Source organism: Plectropomus leopardus, chromosome 16 (genome assembly GCF_008729295.1).
Source record: "Plectropomus leopardus isolate mb chromosome 16, YSFRI_Pleo_2.0, whole genome shotgun sequence".
NCBI classification, from domain to species: domain Eukaryota; kingdom Metazoa; phylum Chordata; class Actinopteri; order Perciformes; family Serranidae; genus Plectropomus; species Plectropomus leopardus.
The window spans coordinates 6,753,452-6,778,706 of NC_056478.1; the positions used below are offsets into that span (position 1 = coordinate 6,753,452).

General features: G+C 39.6%; 1 protein-coding gene across 1 annotated transcript in view; it reads right to left on the reverse strand.

Annotated features, from left to right (window-relative positions):
* syndig1l (synapse differentiation inducing 1-like) overlaps positions 1-25,255 on the reverse strand; it is a 52,202-nt gene that overhangs the window by 11,118 nt on the left and 15,829 nt on the right. The window contains exon 3 of the mRNA XM_042503522.1: positions 1,275-1,412. Within this exon, the coding sequence (XP_042359456.1) occupies positions 1,275-1,412 (138 nt within the window). The remainder of the gene's footprint in view (positions 1-1,274; positions 1,413-25,255) is intronic.

Here is a 25,255-nt window from a genome sequence, read left to right on the forward strand (position 1 = left end):
CTGATATTTGAATGTTGAAAGACACTACTTTGGTTTAATTCCTTGACATTTAAAAGCATATTATGAAGGATTTTTGTATGGACTGGAGAAGTCTATGGAGAAGTAATCCCTTCCGGTCATCACTTTTGACCCATTAAAAGTGTGTGGATTTCTTTTTATCTGCAGAGCCCTCTGCCTGTATTTTCCTCTTATTTTGCATTGTTCAGGGCGTTCCTGGGCACAGCATGCAGGCGACATCGGGACTTTGTAGCTCCTTTTACACTGCTTGTTCAAGGCAGGAATGTTGCCCTGTTATTCCGCCTCGCCGTTTTATATTTTATTTAGAGTGGGCACATAATGATTGAAAATAAGAATCACAAAAAACGGAAAGTTCACTGATATCATCTTTGCATCCAAGAAACTATGAAAATTGCAGACAGTACTGAAAATATGCAAATGCAAGGCGAAATGCCAAGAAGACAAAGCTCGTTCCAAATCTTGGTTTGGCTTTCACTTTCATTTATGCTCTTGATTCTATTTACAAACTGTAACTGACAATTCCTGCATAATACACCTTATTAAATTAAAAGAACAGTATATTTGTATATAAAAGCCAGATAGTATAGTTTGAAAAATGTCAGGGATAAAATCCTAAGATTTTCTGAAGGACTAAACCCTGTTTTTAGTGTGTTTCATGCATTTCTTCCAACAAATGTGGCTTCCCAAACTACAGCTCAAATGTATCTGAGAGCTTGTCGTCTTTCATCCGTCTGCACACCTGTTATTAGGTTCATCTTCAATCCTCGTGAAAACGCCACTGGTTCAAAGGCCGCTCTCATCTTGATCACTTCCTTCTTTTGGAGTTTGCAGATGGAGCCTTGAAAATGATTTATGTACTCTTCCTAAAGGCGCCTTTCCGCCTGTTTACAGAGCATCAAGCAGCCATTACAGATTGGCCTTGAGTTATTGATGGGTTGCCCAGTAAAAATTGGCCTTGCGTTGGCAGTGAGAGAGTCAGCTGTCAGTCCCTTTTTATGTGTGATAGGCCTTCATCTTTTGGTGATGAGTCATACACAGAGCTGGGTATGTGCATGTCTGCTTGCATGTCTAACAATTTATAAGGATATGTGTGTGTTTATGTGTGTGTTTGCGTGTGTGTGTGTGTGTGTGTGGGAGGATGCACCTGTTTTGTTAGACCTCAACAAACAGATGCTGTATCATATAGAATGTGTGACAAAACACATATTTGGAGGCAATGCACGCATGTGTTTATATGTGCATGTGTGTGTCCTCACCCCTTGTGAGAAGTAAAACGCTGCGATCCCCAGAGGCCAGAAACAGCAGAGCATGGAGAAAATGGCCAGGCCCAGGTGGTCTCGTGGAGGGACGACAATGAAATTGTCCTCGCTCTCGCTGTCGCTGGAGCAGTCCGTCTGCACAGAGAACAGCAACATGGGTCAAAGCACAAACCTGTTTTGTGTCCTGTGCATGCACAAATGTTACAATTCGTGAGTGGTGAAGCAGTAAACAAACAGGCAGTTCAGTCGACAGTCAACTCTGACATTTAAACAACGATGTTAAAGGCAGGTTGACATTTTGGGGAATACGCTTGTTTGTATTATGCTAAGAGTAGATGCAAAGATCGATACCACTCTCATGTGTATACGGTAAATTTAAAGGAGCTTAACCCCAGAATGACAATTTTTATATCAATAACTCACCCCATGTTACACCGAATTCACGAAGAAAACTTTGCTTGCAGGCCCCTGTTAACAAAGAATCTAAAAACAGAAAATTCTTGTTGAATTTAAGTCATAGGGGTCCATGTTTAAAAACTTGACTATCCTTTTACAAACTTTCACACAACTCCTACAGTATAATCCAAGTCTCATTTATCCCGTCATATCTTCAATTCTTCCCAAATAGACAGCTCTTTGCAACGTGGAACCGAACAGAAAATGAAACTTCTCGCTGCTCTCTTGAACTCCAAACTCCATTGACAAAAACAGTAATTTTACCTCGCTGAACACAGGAGCTGCTGGTCTAACGCGGCCTCGATGGGTTGTTTGTTTTTGTTATTGTGTGACTTTGGTGAATCCAAACTAACCTTTTCTAACAAAAGTTACACAATAACACAAACAAACAAACTTCTGGTCAAGGCAGGGACCAGCAGCGACCATGTTCAGTAAGGTAAAAAATGACTTTTTTTCAGTGGAGTCTGGCTTTGAAGAGAGCATAGGTACGTTTTTTTATAAATTCAGTTCACCGTCGTGAATCAATGAGCATCGAACAGGATAAATGAAACGTAGATTAAACTGCACAAGTTGTTTTAGAGTCTGTAAATGGATGGTTTTTATATAGTTTTGCTATGTTTACTGCTAGGCTTATTTTGTTACTAACTGATGGCGCTTGGCTAATTGTTTCCCCCTACTTTCAGTCTTTGTGCTAAGCTAAGCTAACTGGCTGCTGGCTGAAGCTTCATATTTAGCACTCAAACATTAGAGTGGTTTCAATCTTTTTGTGATTTTAAATCACAGTAAACTAATTAATTACAACTTCAGACAAGACATACATAGTTGCATACATAGTTTGGCAGTTTTATTTTTCCCTCCAGCTTAACTTGACTTATTCCAACAAATATTTGCAGCGACACTTTGAGCCTGTTAGAATGAGTAAACAAAAGTGCCCTGTTTGGACTGGCCAGTGCATCCATTTACTGAACTTTTGATCATTGGTGAAGTGCAGGCAGACAGGTGGATTGAGGCAGATTTCACTGTAAAAGACGAAAAGTTTTGGGTACAGGTGGAGGTGATTTTTAAGTCAACTTGGGAGGAGAAAGAATCTGCATTTGCTGAAAAAGAAAAAAGCCGTTAGTGTAATGGGAAACAAAACATAGTTGAGTCACTGCACGTCGGATCATTTCCTTCCACGTAATGTCACAGCTCGTATTCATGGACTTTTTGTGATGGCCCATTAGTTTCTCATTAGTTTTGAGATATGCAGATTCCTACATTTTGGCATCTAAACAACAGATGGCATAAAGAAAAAAGCCACGGTTGAAAGTACACTTCATTTCAAATGAGAAATAGTTATGAATCAAACACACCTCCTCCCTAAAGCTTTATGAAACCATTTCACGCTCCACGCAACATTCCTCACATAGAACTGAAATGCCATCAGCAAAAGAGAATAGACGCTCGTACATCTGCATATTGTTTAGGGGCGTTCTCAGTCCTGATCCGGAAAATATCAGTGTGTATTACAGTTTCAGAGTTTGTTTTTGATGACCACATCTGGCCAAACATCCTTTAACTTCCACATAAAGTGTACTTTTCCAGCACAACAAAGGCAGGACTAAGAATAGAGATTTATTTTCCACGGGGCCTGTAATGAAAAGAAATCAGATTGAGGCCACGGTTTCTATATGAGCCATTAAGCTGCATCCTTCACACATCATCCTGTTTGAGGGATGATCCAGCATGAGGGAGGAACACGAGAAATAAATGAGAGACATCAAGGCTAACAATATACTGTTGTGTCAAAGAAATTGAGTTCAGTATGATGCTGAATATTTCAATCAGAGATGGGGGAGATGAAGCAAAACACGGGGACGTTATCGAAAGTCCAATCATCACGTTTAAAATGGTAATCTCACAAAGGAAATGGTTTTCCTTCAGTTTTTACTGAGCAATTTGACGTCTTGTCTCTGTAATCCTTGTTTTGGAAGTATTTTCATTTGGTTTATAACTCTTAATCCCTGCATGTGTTTTGGGTGGTTGTGGTGTACCGAATGAATTTGGATTATTTCAAACGCAAAGATTACAGTGTTCCCTCTTGACCACAGATTGTTTTCTTGTATGGAAGCCAAGCATTTTGGGTCTTTTGGTAAAACTGAAGTCTACCCTGATGTGTGTTGGCCAAGACTTGAATTGCCGACATCAGTGTTAGAGTTGTTGGTTTTTCGGGGGTTGTTGTTGTGGCTGTAACGAAACATTGTAACCCTAATTTGAATTGGCCTTGTGATTGACTTTTCTCCTGAATTTTCAGGCTTCTTTTGGTTAACTGATGCTGTAAAATCCTCGTTGCATATGTACGTATTGTGTAAACTGTTTTTTTTGAGCTTTTAATTCCTTTATCATGTCTGGTATATTAAACGCCTGTATCGTCTACAAACTATGAGAAACTCATAACATCTCTCACTGCGTCCAGGTGCATCTCACTTCCTTTTCCTCCCCTTGCAGTTCTCGTACTCATTAAAGTGTAATTCAGTAACGACTTTTGTTGATGGCAGGAGTTTACTCTCAGAAACACCACGGTTTTTTTTTGTCTCCATGGGGGCAATAGCTGAGGCCAGAGGCATTATGTTTTCGGCTGCTCCGTCCGCCTGTCCATTCATCCGTCCATCCCTTTCTTGTAAACACGATATTTCAAGAACACCTTGAGGGAATTTCTTCAAATTTAATACAAACATTCACTTGGACTTAACATTGAGCTCAGTAGAATTTGGCACTCAAAATCCAAGGTCACTGTGACTTTGCATCTGTCTCATTTTCCTGAATGCAATATTTGAAGATGGCCTTAAACGAGTTTCATCAAATTTGGCACAAATGTCTACTTGTCTCTAAAATGAACTGATTAGAATCTGATGATTGAAAGTTCAAATGTCAAGGTCACCGTGACCTCAACCAACATGTTTTTGCCATAACTCAAGAACCTTGCTTTCTTACCTTGAAACTGTGGTGATTGGGGGAAGATGTGTGTGAAACATCCATGTTTTTCGCAGACATGTACGTGCAACTTGACTGGTGCGCAGACAACCGTGTTTTTCAACTCCAGTGTTTTGGATTGTGATTTTTTTTTACAACTTCATTAATATACCTTCACTGCTGATAGGCTATTACCTGATACGTGTGGCCAGTCACATGGTGCAGTGGGCAAGACATGCTGGTGGCACATCAGATCTAAGTGGCCCTTTTTTTGTTTTTATTTAATTGGCTTTCAGATTTAATAGTGAAAAGGTGAAAAAAAAAAGAAAATCTAAACGTGGTGTTCAATATTGACACAGTAAAAGTAGTAACACTAAAGTGTAAAAATATTCTGTTATTTGTAATAAAAATTTTGATGTGCATGTGTGCATCACTTTATTATTGCAGTAGGTAAAGGTGGAGCTACTTTAAAGTATTTTATATACTGCTGAGTAGCTGTATCTGTAATATATCATTTAGAAAATACAATATGTGCCTCTAAAAAGTAGTGAAGTTGAGGTATAAAGTATTGATTAAGTTTAGTCTACCGCGTGGGCAGTAAAGAGGTGAAAGGGGGCACCCCTGTAACTCACCATGTAACTTACTAAATTTTAAGTGATACTTGTATCTTGTTAAATTTAAAAGTATATCTTCAGAAAACCATTACTGAAAAAAATTGGGTCAGCTGAATGCAAAGGTTTATTTAAATGGACAAAGATGCTGCTCTTTTATAAATGCAGTTCTGTTTACATTGTGTGTTTGATTTAATAAGCAGGTGTGCAGTGTTGTGGTGTTTGGTTTGCATTAAAATTTAAATTACTGTAACTGGGTGAGAGTGTTGGGAATTAATTTGCTTTGAGGGGTGAAACAGTTGTCAATTAGTTTTAATAACATGTGGCCCTTACAGTCATGTTGCCTTATTAATGGAGGGGATTAGTGGGTGGGTGGTTGAAATGTGTGGGGGCCTTGCCCACTAATGGTCGAGGAAACACACAAGCAAACACTAATTTAATCCAAAAATAGACATCCTAGAGGACAAAACCAATAAATTAGACTCCAGAAGTGACTGAGCAAGCAAAAGCTGTCTAATCTGTCTCTGCAGCCTCAGACAATGCCACTCTGTGCTGTCAAGCTGTGAAGCTTATGAATGAACACGGACCCCCACTGAGATGATCGATATATTTTCATTCTCTTAATGTGAAGGCAAAAAAGAAAAGGTCATAACACATGAGCATAATGCGGTCTACATTCTGCATAATGTCATCCTGTCTTCATGGCCTTAAGCAAGCGCAATAGAGCAATCTCTGCAGAGCCAGCCGCGCTCAGCTCTGCGCCTCAGAGCTTACTGACAATATCTGCACAGCCTTCTGGCTGTTTGGAGAATGAAAACATACATCATCCGGGGATGCTAGCTGTTTGGTTGGCTTAGGCTACCAGAGAAGAGGGAGAGAAGTTAAAGAAGCAGGAAGTCAGTCAAGCAAGCCAACAGTGTGGTTGGCTGGAGTCACTGCAGACCTGGGGGGTGATCCACAAAGCAAGTTCAACAGAGCCAGGCTTTCTTTGTCTTTGCTGGCTCAACAAAATCCCAGTCAGAGATAACCAGTACCAAGGTGGTGGTTATCAGTTTGCTTTGTTTAGCCAGGATTTCTTCCTCAGGCTGTGTGCACCTTCCAGTATAAGAGGATCATTCGACTCCACTACCACACAGAATAGACCAATCATGTGCTGTCTGCCTCTGCCTCATAAGAATATCAATGCAATTCATTTCAGTTCAATTCAATTCTCTTCAGAAAGCCCGTTATCCCAAATCACAATTTGCCTCAGAGGGCTTTACAGCACATGACATCCCTCTGTCCTTGGACCCTCATAGCAACAACCCCCCCCCCAAAAAAATCCCTTTTACAGGGAATATGAAAATATTTAGGCTTCTCCCACTGCTTTTAGGCTTCAGGTTAGCCTGGGGCTAAAAAAGCTTTTACACTGGCACATTTAAATTTGGCCATGCCTGACAGTACCTCAGGGCAGTGGTTCCCAACTGGTGGGTTGCAGTCCAAAAGTGGGTCGCGGATCCATTCTGATTTGACTGCAGGTGACTTGTGAACGTGTCAAGTTTACAAAAAACATACTTTGTTTTGAGGTACAGTGAATTTCTGACACAGAGCTTTTATTTTGAAATGCCGGCCCTGTTTATTCTTTCAAGTTGTTTGATTTTTTTATGTTCTAAACATGATGTTTACATGTTGTGTAGTAAAATTTTGTTAATTTATAATTTGTGGACCTTGAACTAATAACGAAGAAGAAATCTGACCCCTGATTCTGGACCAGTTGGTAGGGCTTACTGACCTTATTCTGGAGCAGGGTTAGTCCAGGGTTTATACAAGTTGTCACTGTGAAATGGGCCAAGTAAACAACAGAATTGTAGAGTGTCTACATGAGTTTCGGTTCCAACTTAAATTTAACCCAGAACTAGTAGACGTGCAGTGTGATTCATATTGCGCTTGCAATACTGCTGTTTCTATAATATTTCAAATTTTTTTGTGCAGCCCTTATAACGCCCAAGTGGCACACCAACCACCATCCCCTCCACCTTCAGATAACAAAGTCAGCTCAAATTCTATGTCCCTTTAGAAACGTTGACATGGTGCATATGAAGTGTGCAAATGTAACGTATTCGTGGTTTGCAGAAGTGTGCAATGCCTAAGTTTCCTCTAGTGACTGAGCTACTTTAGGCTCAACATATCGCAAACCCACTAATCTCTCTTTGCTGTACATTCCTCTGCAGACAGGGCTGCATGTACTTTACAGAAAGCTACGTACAGACCTGTCTAGAAGCACAGGAAGGCCATTAATCATAACATTTTCGAAAGGTTGCAGGAGATCCAAAAGCAGATGAAAACAGGCCACAAATCCCTCTGCAGAGCCGCCTTGTTATTAGAGCATGATCGCTCCCTTATCTTTTATTTTTCCTTGAATTCATATCGTCCATGAATTCAAATGGTGCCCCTTTAAGAACGTGTGCACACCAGGTTGCAGGTCAGACCTGACAGGCTCTGGATTTACCGAGAAGCTGTGTTTGATTTAAAGTAAACAGAATTTTTGTTTACCAATTTCCTACCTGACTTTTAATGAGCATGTTTGTGCGTGCGCTGACATTCGTTCACCACCTCCCCCCATACTAGAAAATCCTAATGACTATGCATGCCGGTGCTGCTGGCTGCTCCCAGATATGTCTTGTGGGGCGTAAATCCTGTCAACATGTGGCAACAGGCTGACAGGTAATGAAGAACTAATGGATGGTTTCACCACCCTGCCATGACAGCGTAACCAAGAGGAGAGCTTGTGTCATTTACTTGTTGCCAAATTGCCTCAACAACATACAGGAAATGCCCTCCTGTCCACTTTTTCCCCCTCTCCATTCTCTCTGGAGATATGCCTTTGTGTTTTTTTGTCCTGATGTCGAGTGAATGTCTCATACCATAACTCCTGTGTGGGAGGAAGGTAATGATATGAGGATGGCATGAGGGCGAACATGAATTTTAATGTATCTTTGAATTGCACCACTCCACTGTGTGCAGAGAGTCTCACAGGATGTCACATTTATTTGATTTTCTTTTTATTTGTGAGATGCCAACATGTTTACAAATTCAAACTAAGCATGGCGGAGACGATCCCCCTGTTCATGATTTACTCATGACAGCAAAATAAATAAATAAATATCGGCTTTGTGCATAGTCCACATGTCGTGACTGCAAAAAGGAACAGAACCTGACAGGAGCCTTTTATACATTTTTTTTTTGCCAAATGTTTGGGCTATTTTAGTAAAAGAACCCTGTCATTATTATTTATTTTTATTATATTTTCAGTTCCCCTTCAGATAAAACAATAATAAATGTGTCTGAGGCCTTTTGTCCCATGAGAGTGGGAATATATCATAATCAGTCAGCTTTCTTTATTTTTCTTTGTATGCAGATTCATATCATGAGAGCTGACTTCTTCAATAAGATGCCACAGGCCTCTATGGGGAAAAATGTTAATATTCTTCCCCTTGCAGTATAATATAATACAGCCAGCATAGTCAGTGAGTCCATAACAAGTGTACAATTCAAAGGGTACCTGCTGTATTTTTCACCTTGGACCATATGTGTCCATGTTTTTGTGTCGAAGTGCCTAATGACAAAACTATTTTTAAAAGCGGTTCAGTATTGAGTGCTGCTGCTGACAGCCACAAATGCATGCTGTCTGTTGGGTTTTGGCTAAAGTGATTTTGTGGTTGTTCCGATACATGCATAGCTGCACACACGTTTAGAGCCTACATGACAAACCCCTGCAAAGTTGCAAGTTTTCAAAGTTTTAGGTTTTCACAAGCCTCCACCCATGCTGCTACTACTTCTACTCTTTTCTACAGCAGAGTCATGTACACAGATCTGCTTTACTTGCAATGGGAAAGCAGTCTTTTTCCTATTTGTAGCAGGTTTGCCTGTGTTTAAAACCTGTGTGCATGCACTAGTTTTGGTGGAAAAGAGGTATTAGAGAGGAAAATTAGAATACCATAAACATACCACATATATTTGAAGTATTGTTTTTTTTTTTCAATCATTTCATGAGCAGCACAGATTACATAAATTAATTGCTTTATTGTGCAGCAACACAAAGGTAGAGGAATCAAGAGAGAACTGCATGCTGAAAGAAACTACTTTACAACCAAAGGGAATTCAATTACTTGGCTGAATGCATAAGTAAAGTTAATGAGCGAATGCCATTAAAGATGCAATACGGCACAAAATGACATTTTCAGCACATTTACAATCGTGATGGGGAATAAGTACTTATTGGGAAATCACAAAAACTACAAATGATGTCATGCTATGATTGCAGCAGTGTCCATGAGAAAGCATGCCATTTGAAAAGCGAGCAGGGACAAGTCATTAGAATCTGCGCCCTTTTTAATAGTCCGATCTCATTTAATTATATTCCTACAAAAGATGTTGCATGTTCGCTTTGCATAAGAGTCATCTGCGGGTCATCTGGCCTCCCTGTCTGTCGCGGGCAATTTTAGCCAAGACACAATGTTCAGTCGCACCCTTTGCATCCTAATGCAGCATCAGCGCATCATAGACATCCACGCTCCAGATGGTCACGTTAAGTTATTCCAGGTTAGGAGCTCACGGCCCCAGATGTGACTGGGGTGTTGTCTTAAGGGTTTGTAATTTATCAGCGGCTGTGATTGAGTGCTACCAAAGCGGGGTGGCTTGTAAAAAGAAGTACAAGCTTTAGCGCACGGTTAATAAGACCTTGTGATTTACACAGTGCCTGCACTCGGCAGCCGTATGAGGTCCTCCACAGTCCTGCACCTCAGAGGGACACTCAGTCACAGCGCGTGTGATCACAATGATAAGAGCCTCGTCATGATGCAGTCCTCTCAAACATGTATTACAGTTGGCAGTGGGGGAATTATGCTACCTGGGGTGAATTAATGAACACAATATTTGTTATTTTTTCTCTCCGTTGCCCCGTGGCCTCTTTTTGACAGGTGTGCAATTTAGGATGTTGTAATGAGGCTACAACAGGGAAACACTACACATCACGCTTCACATCGTGCTCTGTAACCAGGTGCAAATGCACAAGCAAAACTGTGTTTGGAAGAAATCGGTGATTAAATCTGACAAAGAAAATAACAAGAAATTATTTTCCTTTGAAATAGAATACCTCATTTGTATTCCATGTTATCAGAAAAAAAAGCTAGGTGCCCTTTTTGCCTACAGGTTTAAATGCTAACTATGCCTGTTTTGAGTCCTGCCCCGGACCTTTCTTTCATGTCTTTCCTCACCTCTCTTATTTCCTATAACCTCTCGTATGTGTGACTCTTATAAAGGCATAAAAATGCCCTCAAAATCCCTTTTTAAGCTAAAGCTTTCATAATCCATAGGTCAACTCAGAGATCAGGGAGCAACTTTAAAACTAAACTAGAGTTACCTCCACAAGGTTGTATGCACTTACATTTCACATCCATGTGTGTGAAATGTGGATTCATCTTCCCCCTCGGCAGCACAGAAAATCTACACAACCAGCACAGTTTCAGCAAAATAGATTCACTGATTCAATGTCTGACCAAATGTCTCCCCTCCTGTTTCTGAGTTATGATGCTGAGTAATGGCCAGAAAAGCATTTTTGCAGAACATTACAATTTCACAGTGAAAGCCGACCTTTGATGCTTCATCATTATATCCAAATTATACGTTTGTGTGAAATGTTGTCATAATTAGCAAGTGACTTCTTGAGTTATGGAGTTATGGAGTTTGAGGTCGCTGTGACCTTGACCTTTGACCACAAAATTCGAATCAGTTCATTGATATGTGTAAGTGGGCGCTTGTGCCAAATTTAAAGAAAGTCCCTCAAGGCCATCTTGTGATACTGATTCACGAAAATGAGATGAGGCAAACTTACAGTGACTTTGACCTTTTACAATCAAATTCTAATCAGCTAATTGTGGAGTCCAAATGCATGTTTGTGCCAAATTTGATGAGATTCCTGTTCAGGAAATGAGATAAAAAGGGTAGTAGCCAAGGTAGTAACCTTTGACTTGTGACTCCTAAATATATAAGTCCAAGTTGACCTTTGTGCCAAATTGAAAGATTGAATTGGCATATTGCGTTCACGAGAATAAGATGTACGAAAAATGTCACAGTGATGTTTGACCACCAAATTTTAATTAGTTCATCATTAAAACAAACCCAACATTTGTGCCAAATTAAAAAAAATCCTTTAAGGCCTTCTTGACATATCACTTTCACAAGAATAAGACAGACAGAACTAAACCTAAAGACATCATACAACTCTTGCCGACAAAGATGCATAATAAAACATGAAAAAATGGGGATAATGGTGCACATTTTCAGACAGTCTCTCCTGGAAAACATTCACATTGTTTCACTGTGCTGTTCACATGGAAAACAACAGAAATAGTTTATCAATAATTACAAAAGGGAGGTAAATGAGTTCAAACCCTGGCTCCTTTCTTCTTTTTCGTATGTGCATCACTAATATTTCACAGTATGTGAACCTATGTTTTAAATTTGAGATGTGAAATTGAAGGCCAAAACAGACAGTCTAAATAACTGTTCAAATGAAGAAAATAATATGTAATACATGTGGTTATAACAGTTAACTGGAAAATGAAATATTCTCCTCATTCTTAGTTTTGAAAGCTCCTGAAAAAGAAGTGAAGTTGCACAGCATTGTCTCTCTGCCAAACTTCACTGGAGCTTCCTTAATCCTTGCCTGAACGGCAGTATTAAAAAGTAAACAATGAGAGAGATGCTTCTGTAATGCCATGAGTTTTGAGTAATATCAGCCCTCCGGGGATGATTACATGTTACAAATCGGAGCAGTTTTTTGGGGTGGCAGCCGTGTAATGATTGTCTATCAATCTGTTGGATTTGGATGGATTTACAGTCTTTTATTCCATAAGAAATTAAAGGGAGGAAAGGCGCGTTTTGTGATGTACGTGTAATCAGTGGGCAGTTACCATACCTTGCTTTTCAGCCTAATATCCACTCTGTTGCTCTCCATTACTCTGGCAGGTCACCTTCTCACTGAATGTGAATATGTAATACAGGCTTGTCATATGGTGCATTAAATGGCTATATGCACAGGCTAATCGATTACCCTCTGAATTATAGATGCTTCACTCTAATGCTGCAATCTCAGTCAGAGTGGCACTTACATGTAGGAAGTTGTTGGTTTTAGTTTTACTGCAGCTGAAATCTTTGCAGTTCGGATCTTTGGATCTGGTTTTTGTTGTGTGGAAGATTGATTGTAGAACATTTTGTACTCGACTGTTGATCCTATCTGCAGCTTTTGGGTCAAGTGTGAAGGAGTTTCTTTCATTTTTCAAAGCAGGTACATATGAAATACAGTTTGAATGATCTCTGGTGCACAGTCTAAAGTGCACAGTGCAAATGCTTTTAGGGCGTGTCCAACTCCACTTTTGTGACTTAAGTGGTGCATTATCTGGGTGCAAAGTAAGGCGCAAGGGGCACAAGGATTGTATTTAGTCCCTTCATTAATTATACTGTAGGTGTGTTTACGATGTAATATAATTTCAATCATCATTTCCCATTTTCCTTGAAAGCCAGGTGAACCTTAACCTGGTGCATTGCTATTTAAATGGCAGTTTTGGCAAACCAAACCAGTGATTAGTTTTCTGCTAAGAGTAATGTAGTAAGAAAAGTAATGTCCCTGCAGCAAATATCATTAAAGCAGCAAAATTACAAACTAATTATAAACTTGACAAATGAAACAGAACTGAAATTTTAGCTTCTGAAGTGATCAGAGAAGTTAAACTGCGTCTCCTGCGTAAATGTGCACAACGGCTCTCTTAACGGGGAGTCAGACAGCAGCTCTGCAGCTCTGCTCTGCTGTCTGCTATGTCAGCTTCTTCTCATTCTGAAGTATCACTGCTTTGTCTGTGAATTTGGCGTAAGATACAGACACCAGAAGCCACCTTTCACGGCAGTACAATACGCCGCAGAGCAGGGTCAGTTTGTAACAAGGCTGGACGGAACCTTATACAATGTTATGATATGCTGCCGGATGACACCTGGCGCGGCAGGATGATATGCGGATGGACAGCGTCAGTTGATAACATGGCCGGACAGAAACTGTATCGGCTGTATGCCGATGGATGACATGAGACTGCCAGTAATAGTAAGGAGCTGGAAGGACCTTATAGGGCCTGTTGTCTGTTTCCCATATGAATGTGTAGAACAAAACCATAATGGTTTTTTTTTTTTCTGTCTGCTGTCTGCTGTTGTTGCCCAAATCTAACAATGTGCTTTTGGTAATGTCCTGGCATTGGTTGCCACGTGATTTTGTTGCCTTGTGTACCTAAAGTATATGTTTACATGAAGGTGCACTGACAAAGCAGTGATTTGTGATGACTAGAGATGAGAACATACTTGCTATGTTCACATTCTAGACATTGTAATTAATATTATTGTCATTAATAATGTTTTATTTCACCCACCTGCAACCCATCTACATGTCCCAGTGTGTGTAGCAAGCAGAGTGTACATGTGTTTTGAACTGGCCTATGTGGGCAGATTTGATTATTTGAATAATGTGCCCTTTAAACAGCAGGAAAACACAAAACTAGACAAAAACCCCACTAAAATAACCCACAAACATGTGGCTTTTGTCTTTAATTGGAAAGGTCGATTGTAATTTAATACTGGGACAAATGACTTAGCAGTGATGGAAACATGACATTGGGGTGGAGACACCAATTTTCGCCCCCTTTCTAGTGCAATGCAGTGACAAGCTGCCATTAATTCTGCCCATCTCTGTCCAAGCAGCTTAAGTACATTGTTTCAAATCAGTCCACACAGAGTTTAAAAAAGTGACAGATATAGAAATAAACTAACCAATGTGACATTTTCACTGGCCTCCGTGATGCTTTCTACTGTTTTCAAACCATGTTTGCTTTGCCTTCATGACATTTACAGTGACAGTCCAGTTAAAATGACAAAATGACATACTTGTCTATTGTAGAGCTGTGTACACTGTTCTAGTTTACTTTCAAAAGGAATGCAGTCATGCATTCATTTCCTGTGTTCAGAAAAGCTGCATATATGTGCTACTTTAAGTAGAAAAAAGGGTAAGTCAGTCCTCTGTACACCTCTGTAAAAACAGACTCTACAGTAAGTGGAGACTGCATTATAACTCAGTTTGCCAAAAAAATACACCTAATACCTTTTTATTTTAATCAAAGTCATGGTTATATGAGTCTGGACAGATATAGATGTAAACTGCAACTTGACTGATTGGTGGAGGCATTCAGCCGCAAGGCAGTAATTCGAGATATTATGTAGTACAGTAATTCTTTCTCAGTCTAGGGACCAGAATAAGATGCTTTCTGCCTCTCTGTTACACTCAGGATATAATGACGACATAAAACCTATGACAGAAACTATGCTCCATAGTGTTTTACAGTAGGTTGTGAAAAGAGGGGTGAAATATGCTTAGATTTAAGACTGTGCAGACTTTCTTAAATGCATCTTAAACAGTTAATTACTGAATACACTAATACTTCTATAGATTTATTTGTTTACTTGTTGATTCGGTTATTTGTAGTGGCATGACAGCAGATGTATTGATAGGGGGGCTGTGCCAACTGAGGCAGCGTATGAATGTGGCCCACATTTCTTGCGCTGCTATCGAGGCCTTGTTCCAAACAAAATGACTTGGGATGCATCTGAACTTATGGGAGTACACTGGTAGCTACAGTGTGGGCCGGCAACAGTGATGAAAATGAAAATGGTCAGCCTGAAAAATACTACATTGGTGGTATCAAATTTGTTTTTGTTCTCCTGTTAAGACAAAGAGACAATAACTTATTCGCACATGAATTATTGAAGTAATGAAATCCCTTTGTTTTTGTGAGTGTCGCTAGAATACAGTCGGCTAGTTTATCAGGCGCCTGTGTTACATACTAAATACTTGCTGCAGATGTGCTGCTACAAAGGAATGGAATAATTCCTAATATCTAAATTATTTCAATTAAATACTCTCAAGCCTTTCGCCCATTGATCTATAAATGAAGGCAGGTTAACTCTTACAGTATCTGCTGTCCGTAGCTGCTTCATAATGTATGAAAAGCATCTCCTCCACTTCATAAAATCCCTGCAACATCTGAAGGCAGCAGGACTGATATGTTGATAAATCTGCAGCCTGAGAAGTGCCATGCCAGAGCGCAGTGCTGTTATGCATGGCTGTTAAATGTGTTTACCTTCATTAGATTGCCTGAAAAGAGGCTGCTTCAGTATTACCATAGAGACGTCTGCACACATCAGATTTGTTGTTATAAATCTGTTACAAATCCGTTGTTATAACTCAATATTCTGCTTTTTTATTGAGGAGTCACTTTAGTGAAGTTGCCAGGGCTCTTTTTTTTTCTTCCCCTGGCTAACCTAAAAGTAACATTTCATGTTTTATCCTTGAAAAATATTGCACTGCAAACACATTTGTGTTTTTTTACCGATGTGATGATGCACAAGGTCAGATACATTAGAATTACTGCTAAAATAGCGTCAGTCCACTATGATAGTGTTTCACCAAATCAGTTTCTTTATTTTTTGGATTTATAGTTAACACCCGGTGGAAAGTAAAACTTCATCTGTCTTTGGGTGCAGATTTGTGGTGATGTTTGTTTATGTTCATGTCCTGATGCTCTGACACATCCAGACATTTCCTTAGGTAAAGCTGTCTGTTTGCTGAGCTTATTATCAGCTTTAACTGTGATTGACAGCTGTTTCAGAGCTGTGAGACCAGTTATGTGGCTCAACACATCCGCTGATCAATATTCATTCTCACCCAGCCCTTTGGCACATTGCTCTGCTGCACATACATGAGCCAAAATAGAAAGTGCACATAGAGACGCCCACACAGTCTGTGCGTTTAAGACCAACAGTACCACTGTGCTCTTTGCATTTATCATTCTGATTTCATGTGAGGATGCAAGATATTGAGTTGATTGTGCAATGTATGCTTTTGTACCTTCATATATCTGGGCACGCTCCCACACACTCTGGGTAGGGTATAGACAGAAGGAGAGTGTAGACATGCAATCAACCTGCACCAATCACTGTAATTGCGACACAAATCCCTCAACAGTTTCCCACCTGGGAATGCTGCCAACTGTGGTCCACCGTTAAAGAACTGCTGCCGGCTTTTAATCCAAGGACTCTGCAGTGGTGGACGAGTGTTTCTTTCCAACGCCATTCTGGTGCATACACAGTATATATACTGAATATAGAGTGTGCTAAGTTGTCTGCATTTGATGACTGCACCTTTGGTTCAATTTGTGTAAATTTGAAATGCCAGTTATTTTCCCCTACCTTTTTAAAGATCTGATGTTAGATGATGTTTCAAAACTCAAAACAGTTTTTTAAGATTGACTGTCTAAAGGCCGATGGAAAGAGTGAGCAATGATGGTAATTCCAGCGGCATTAATGATTGTAAGCTTTCATCATTCATCTCTGAACAATGCCCACAGCATATTCATTGTAACCAAGCAAAGCTGAAGCAAACACTATCTACAGTTAAAGGCTTTATTTATAAAAGTATTCAATCCTCAATGATGATTTCTTCACTTTTCTGAGTAATTTAGCTTAATTTTCACCTATCATTCTACATAATCAGACCTTCTCAAGGTGAGAAAGGAGCCAGGGTTTGAAACTCTTTTTCTCTCAAGCTCTTTTTTTTGGTACCAGTTGAGCTGTGAGATTTGACTTGTCATGAGCTTTGTAAGAAGGCATTTGCAGACAGAGAGAAATTTTACAAATGTTACTTAACTAGATTTTCAAAATGAAACTTTTCTCCCTTATCCTGCACAAGGTCAGAATAAAAATGTACAAAAATAATATTAAATTTCCCTTTAATTCTGATCAAGGCTGATTGCTTGAAACTGACATATCACCAAAAATAAATGACCGACTGTTGGCTTGGTAAGTCAGGGCCTTAAGAGTCGCTTGAACAAAAGAAATGTTTGAAATGCCTGACTGGATGGTTAACTATTCAGCCAGCACGTTCTCATCCCAAGTCATCACATATTGCTGCTTTGCAGTGGACCTCTGGCTCTACTTTTTATGCTCTAGGTATCCCTCTGCATCAGCTATTGACGTTTCTGCTGCTGTTATGTCAACCCATGCACATGTTGGGATTAGCTGCATGTGGTTATGTTGATGTAACATAAGAACATGGCAACTAATACTAGGATTTAGACGAAGGCACATGCTGGCACAGATGGTTAGCATAAGCCAAAGAGCCACAGTGACATGATATTTAGACAGGAAGCAAACACCGGATTCATGCATGAAAGTCTGGGGTTTGTTGAATCATCCCCACACACACACACACACCTTTCCTATGGACCTTTTACCAGCATCGTTTCAACCTGAAACCGCCTTATGTGTCATGCGGACACCACAGATTCTGTCTGGCCGTGTTCTTAACTGATGTCAACCATTTGCGTATCATGCTGCCATGTGCGTAATAACACAGAGAACAGTTCTGTCGAGCCGTGTTCTCAGCTGACGCCATCAAGCGGCGTTTAATGCAGATGTGAAAGGTGGCTTTTGTTTGGGATCTTTCGCCGCAAGCATGGCAAAAGCGGCAATATTTGATGACTTCAGAATGAGAACGGACTCATTCAGCTAATGGTGTTTTATGACAGTTAGGGACAAAACACCAAAGAGCAAAGCTAAAATATTGGTACTCAATTGATGTTAATTAATTTTCATTGGTTTTTTTTTGTTTCTAGATCAATCCATGTAAAACCTTTAATTTATGAAATGTGTAAACGAGCATAAGGGACGTATTTATTCTTGGTATGCTTACAGATGTAACTCAGCATTAACTTAGGCTTTTTTGACATGTCGTAACTTTCATTACTTCTCGGGAACCAAAGAGTGCAGCTTAGGATTTAAGCTCAGAGAGAAGCACCAAACCATGGGATAAATATCCCCAGTTAGCAGAGGAGAGCAAGCTTTAAATTCCAGTGGACAGACCAGCTTATTGCTGAATTGAAACGATCTGAGAGATGGGTTTGTCATTTACTGCTAAATGAGAAATGGGATATCTCTGAGAGATTTCTCCATAGAATTCATGACACAGGCTCATTTTGGGTACTGGACCCTTCAGCAAAGGAACAATATGTGTGCACTGAACTGCAGCACAGCTACATCTCAGATTTAATGAAGGCGTAAGCACTCGTGTCCGCTCAAATTTAGCGAGAATGGATAACTCATCTAATGAAACTGGTCTGATTTGAAATGCTGCAGAGGTGAGGCAGAGGGCAGTTGGAAATGTATTTATTTTAGAACCGATCTGACTATTGATTTCACACCCTCGCTCATGATTTCAGCTCTCCCAATGTGCTGAAAAAAGAAAAACAGGGTTCAATCAGAAAAGCTGAGTGGAGGCTGTTTTTATTGAAATGTTGAGCAGGGGCAGGACTACCACATGTTCAAATTATTATGTGAATATAAAATGGACTGATAAATGCAAATTTCATGCACTGGAGACGGTGTAACAGATGGCAGACAAATAGAAATGGCGAGTCTTATCCCTTGCTCAAGTGCTATTTTTTATGCAGGTGAAAATGCATTTTTACATCCTAATGGGCCGAATGCCTGAATGCAAGATCAAAGATATCCAGGATCACGTCAGCTGGGGAGTACTGTCCTTAAAGTTTTAATCACTATTTTCAAAATGTGAAACCCAATTTAAAATACTATTTATTCTGCTATAGCCATTAAATGTATTTCCACTCATTAGTTACCTCTCTGTCTACTATATACTCTGTATTAGGGCAGGGAATTATGAAGAAAACCAAATGCCACAATAGTTTTTACCAAATCCCTCCATATATTCATATATGATATTGATAAGATATTGCAATGATGTTGTAGGGTTGACATTTGCGATGATTCTCAGCTTATCAGACAAATAAATACACAATAGAAACAATCAAAATGTTAAGAAAAGTAGTATTCTCACACCTATTTTCATTATTAAACAGAGAAACAAAATTGTTCACCTTTTGAATTCAGCTTTCTGAATTGACTGACCAGGCTCATTCAAACTCAACAGAAAAAAAAATAAAACTTACCCAAACCATCTTAGTTACCCTTATTAGTAATCTAGTTAGTAAGTCCACCATTCCAATAACCACTAGCTCCGTTTTTATCAAAAATAAGTCATTAATTCACCAAGTTAAATGTAAAAAACATGCAGTTATTTACCACAGCTCTCTGTCTGCTGTTTTCAGCCTTGTAACTTCTCCCTCCAAATCATAAGAAGAGTGCCTGTATTTATGACAGTAATAAAAGACATACCTGTTTGATATCTAAATACTGTGGTACACTGTAATACTGTGATACCACCTAGCTGTAGAACATCCATGTAGATCCAACCCTTATGTTTACCCTCCTCTTAGTATAAGAGCACAGTTTTTTGAAAAGACTCCGTCAGGTCAGATTTGTTTTTCACTCAGATAGTTGGGAGAGGCTTTCAGTTGAGACTAGAAATAAACTAAAAATTAAAATTGACAAATTTTAACTTTCAAATAAAATACCAACCAAAAAGCATGTTACAAAATGTGAGGTCTGAAACACTAGTCATGACTAAATTAGAGGTGCAGCAATAGGATCTGGTTAAGATGGAGGTAAATGAATTCCTGCTGGTTCATTAACCTCAGTCAGCTCCTCAATCTGAGGCTACCAGCACTAATCACAGGGATGAGTGGGTTAAACTAATGCCTAGACCTCATGCTCAACCACCTTCCTGGAACTACACTCTGCTGTTACATGTACTGTCCAGCTGCATAACCTCCTACTCCCGTCTTCACTTAAATTGTAGAGCAATGCACACAATTTAGTTGTTGATGTTTTTGAGTTTGTTGTCAGACATCAGAATGATTATAAACTAAAGCAGCAATTTGTCCGTGGCTCATAAATGCTACTTGTTAATCGTCAGTAATTTGGGCGCTGACAACATCGATCAAATCATTGTTTCATGCTTGAGAAGTCTCCTGACAGAATAAATATAAATGCAGGTTTGCTTCTCTTCTGTCATCTGCTGTTTTGGTATTCAAACATAGTTATTATAGCAGGGACGTGAGCATGCATACAGGGTGTCATAAGTGTTTTTGGGATAAGGATGCAAAGCTAAAACAGTGGACATGATCTCATCTGCCAGTGAGCAATGAGACTGATGCTGGGCTTACGCCAAACAGCTTTTCAAAGCAATTTCACTACTGCTGACAAACTTCCAGTGTTCTGATAAAACCATGAAAGTTTTATGAGAGTTGTGTCATGCACCTTAGCTCTCAATTGTCAGATGTAAAGTACTCATAAAACTGTCCGAGCTTCTCTTTCTTGTCTTGATCAATGGCAGTTTGTACCCTATGGCATGTCAAAAGTTACATCTTACAAGATTACATTAAACCCATCATGATAACATTATAATTTACCTTTGCCTAATACTTATTTTTACTGAGTAGAGCTTGAATGCATCATCTACCCCCCTTAGGATGCAGCCCCATGCACGCAACGTCACTGCCCACAAGCAATTGACTTTATCTTGGGAGTCTTGTATTCGCTGCCAGTGTGAATGTGATGATTTTTTTCTACACCTTGTCATGTGCCTCGTTCCCCTAAACCTAAGAATTCGTGCCAGCGTGTGCATTTGACAACATCCCGGCGTGTGTTGCCATGTGCTATTGTTGCCTGAACATAACCACATGCAGCGTAATCCCACCGTGTGCATTTGCTGACATCGCAGTACTGGCATCCCAGAGTGTAAATAGTAGATGCAGAAGGATACCAAGCTCGTAAAATGTGGACGTCAAAGTCCGCTGCCAAAGTGGCAACATGTGATGACTTGGGATGAGAATGTGTTGGTCTTGCAAACAGTGACCTTGCAATACCCCCAGTCTTTGCAAATCTTATAGTGTGTAACTACAAAACGTACACAGTCTTTAGATGTGTTAGACTTTAGCCTTTCAAAAGTATTTTCAAAGCCTTCTAGTGTATGGTAGGCATAAGAGGGAGGCAGTGGAGTCCACTTGGCAGAACTCCAGTCCTGACTGTACACTTGTTAAGGCCGGCGCTGATAAAAGGAGACAGATGAAATCGTCTCGGTTGTCCGGCACAAAGGCCTCTAACATAGAGGGACTTTAGCTCTGTGGCTTGTCGGCCTCTGAAGGCGAAATTCTCTTCTCTTTAATCTTCTGCATGTAAGGCAGAGTGCACAGCTGCAACCCTGCAGCTGCGAGGGATCCAGCGCCTTGCTAAGGGGCACTTCAGCACGGACCCTCTGCTTATCAGATGTTGTGTAACTGCACAGTTGTTTTCCAATACACCGCTCAAACAGCATAAAAGCTAATGTTAATGAAAGTTAATGAAAAAGAGGGGAGGGAAAGTGATGTTTCTTGAGGATACACAAACAGATAAATCCTTTATGATTTAAGAGCAATAAAGGGAATTGTCACAAGGAGATGTAAGGCATGAAAAGGTTCTTGACAAAGAGAATACACTTTGGTGAAACACTTTGAGCACATCTTACCGAGGACTGAGAATTGGATGTTTTTGGTGCTTGAATAAAAAGGTTTGCCCTCTGCAAGCTATTACTGAACTGTAAAGTGAGACCAAGAGGTTCAAATCATGGGAGGTTTACAAATTTCTCAAGTGATTTCATTAAAAGCTCCCAGTATGTTTTTATAATGCATTTCAAATTTGACAGGTAGGGATATGAAAACAAAGGGAAATTCAAATCTCCTTGATGAAATTTCTCTGCCACTTTCGTGATCCTCCTCAGAGGCTATCTGTAATTTACTCATGTTCTTTGATAATTGGAGAGTCTGCAGTATTTAAGAAATCAATTTAAAAGTAAAATGCACAACCCTTTATTCCCCTGCAGTCCTTTCCACTTTTTAATATTTTTTAAGTGATGGGTTCTGAAAACAGCACGCTGTTAATATCTACGAGTTTAAGGGAAAGCAGAACGAGCACATCTTGCACCGCCTGGAGTTAATGACCTTTTATGAATTGGTGAGGATTTAAAGCTTATTATTTTACACTGTTTCCCGTACTGTGTGCAGCACCTGGTGAACAGTGGCATTCTTCCACAACAGTCAGTACCTCTTACAACCCTTCTGTTGCTTCCTCAAGCCAAGTTTTACAACTTCTGTTGACAATAACATCTTTGATTACCTTAATCCTTCTAATATAGCACATTACATTTCACATATTTGCTGCTGTATCGACCTGTGAGGGACGTGTTGTGGTTAATAGTATGAAAAGTTTGCTAATCTCAAAGGTAATCAGCTTTCTCGCTATTTTTTTTTCTTATTTTGCTAAAAAGTGCTGACGAAATCTCTTCATGCAACACATATAATATACATTTGTAACAGCTGTATTGTTCCACACTGCAGGATTATGATGATTATGGATTAGACATCGAACAAGCAGCAGATTCAGTTCATCAACATGATTGGTGAAAAACATCATTTTCAGTGACACTAACTTTTCTTGCGGCTCGCTTTCAAGCTGAATCAGGAAAAAGCCAGAACACTTTACTGATTCCTTTATTAAATCAATACGACTCACTGAGAAGGGGCCGCATAATAAAAAGAAACAGACAAGATGGAAGGATTTAAAAACTTTAAAAAACAGCTGACATGTGGAGTGTGAAAAAGGAGCAGCAGTTCAGTCCCAGAAAGATGTCTCTATATACCATAGAAAAAAGCAGTACAGCTAACAGTCAGTTAGTGTGAAATCTCACACAGTTTATTCAAAAGGTGGTAAATATTTGTACCATCACCTCATGTCTCATAACTGTCTGTAAACCACATCATTTCTGTGCGGCAGTTGATTCTGTTCTGGCATCTCTGTTCCTCAAAAAGTTAGCACCATCAAGACAGCTTCTTTTGGGCAAAGGTGCATGTTAAAGTTCACCAAATTTGACCTTGTGGAGAAAAAAATATGATGATTAACTTGGCCCGCATTTGTGAATCTGCTAATCACGGTAATTCCATGAATTGATTTCGCAGTTTTAAATCAGCCCTTTCCGATCCCCAGATCGCCAAATACTGACACTTCTGGAGATGTGATTGTGACGCCAAAGGCACCCTATAGCATCTTTACTGGATGCACCAGAATTTTGAATAACTAACTCGAAGATGAGAGCGTTGACATGGTATAAAGAGCGAGAAAGAATGCGAATGCAAAACAAGACTTTCACTCAGGAGATTTCAGTTTATGTCAACCATTAAACCAAAAGTCAAAGTTATTTTAAAGTAACATCACATAATTTACATACCGTCAAGACTTGTTTATGTTGTATTTATGTCACGTTACGTAACAATGTATTTATGTTAACCCAAGTAATGATTTTTTTTCTAAACCTAATCAAATAGTTTTGTCGCCTAAACTTGATCACAGCTGCCTCACAACATTAACACCATGTTATAATGTGTTTCAGCTGTGAATCAGAAAAGGTTATTTAAATGCTAATGTGACTACGACTTAATATTTTGTATATTTAGTGTCAGTTTAAAGAAAACTTAAAGCAGTCTGCTTATGATGCTTAAAATATGAGCACTGTCTGAGGACATACTGATCAGCAACACCGATAAAGACGTTCTTTTACAGCCCAGTCTCACTCCCAGGTCATTAAATATCGATGCTGTGCCACGCCCCTTGGTGTCTTAGGCAGACTCCGAAGGCTCCCTTTAGCATCTGTATGACACACCTAGCTTTTAACTAACTCCAACGTTAACCAATCCATCTAAATATTAGACACTCAGAACAACTGACTTAGCATAAAGAGCTAGAAAGTCCACGAAGAAAGGAGGTCGGTTATATGGCTCAAACAAACAAACACAGGACTTTCACCCAGGAGACTGCTGTTAGTGTCTGAGTGAAACCATAAGTCAGTGCTGAGTTAGCATATAGCGTTATGTAGGTTACGCAGCACTGTTTACGACATGCAAATACATAAAGAGTACATCGAAATATGTACATATATGAAAAAAAACAATTCAGTGAAGTTTGTAGTAAAATATTTATAGTAGTCATGTTTGTGTTGTCTTTGTTGTGGCTGGTTGTCTTTTTTGTGTACGTACATTGAGGTCAACAAAAGACCAAAGTCAAATTGCTTATGTGTGCTCAAATATTTGGCCAGTAAAGTTCAGTCAGATTTTAAGTATGTCATGTTCGGCTACATCAAGTCACGTGAATTCTTTTTTAAATGAGTTGACCCTACGTCTAACCGTAATCCTGTAATATGCACCCTTATTTAAACCCAGACAAAAATCTAAACATAACCAAACGCAAACACAGCCGATTCAAACGTTAACCACGTTATGTGTTTTTTATCGAGGGGACCGCTATGCATCTCATACAGTCACTAAAGGATGTCCTGTGTATCACACGCAGACGAGGCGTGACAAAGCATTGATATTTGGTGATGGGCTGTCTTTTGCAACCTATATCGGCAGCAAATTTTGCCCTCACAGCAGACAGCACCTGCATCAACCCAAATCACAGTCTTACAGTACCCGTAATCAAACAAAACATCCTGCGCCACAGCCATCTTTTCCTCAAAGACAGAGTTTCCTAAAAATCCTCCATCCACCAATGCACACGTACAAAACTGCTGTGTCACTGTGAAGAACCGGACAGTTTAAGTTACACCAGAAAATTGCGGGATATAAAGGTATCATGTTCCAGCCCTTTGTCACAGTACCAATCGCTCCTCAGAGGAAGCCTCCACTTCCCAAACCTCTCTTCTTCTTTGAACTGTACCTCCCTCATGGAGAGAAAAAGAGATTGAATTGTATTTCAGCTCACTTCAGAGTTTTCAATTGAAGGTTTTAAGGAAATAAACTCGCTGTGCTGCTCTCATTTATCTAAAACACCACACATTTACTGATATGGTGAAAGTACGGTGAGTTAATAGTTGGGGAAACA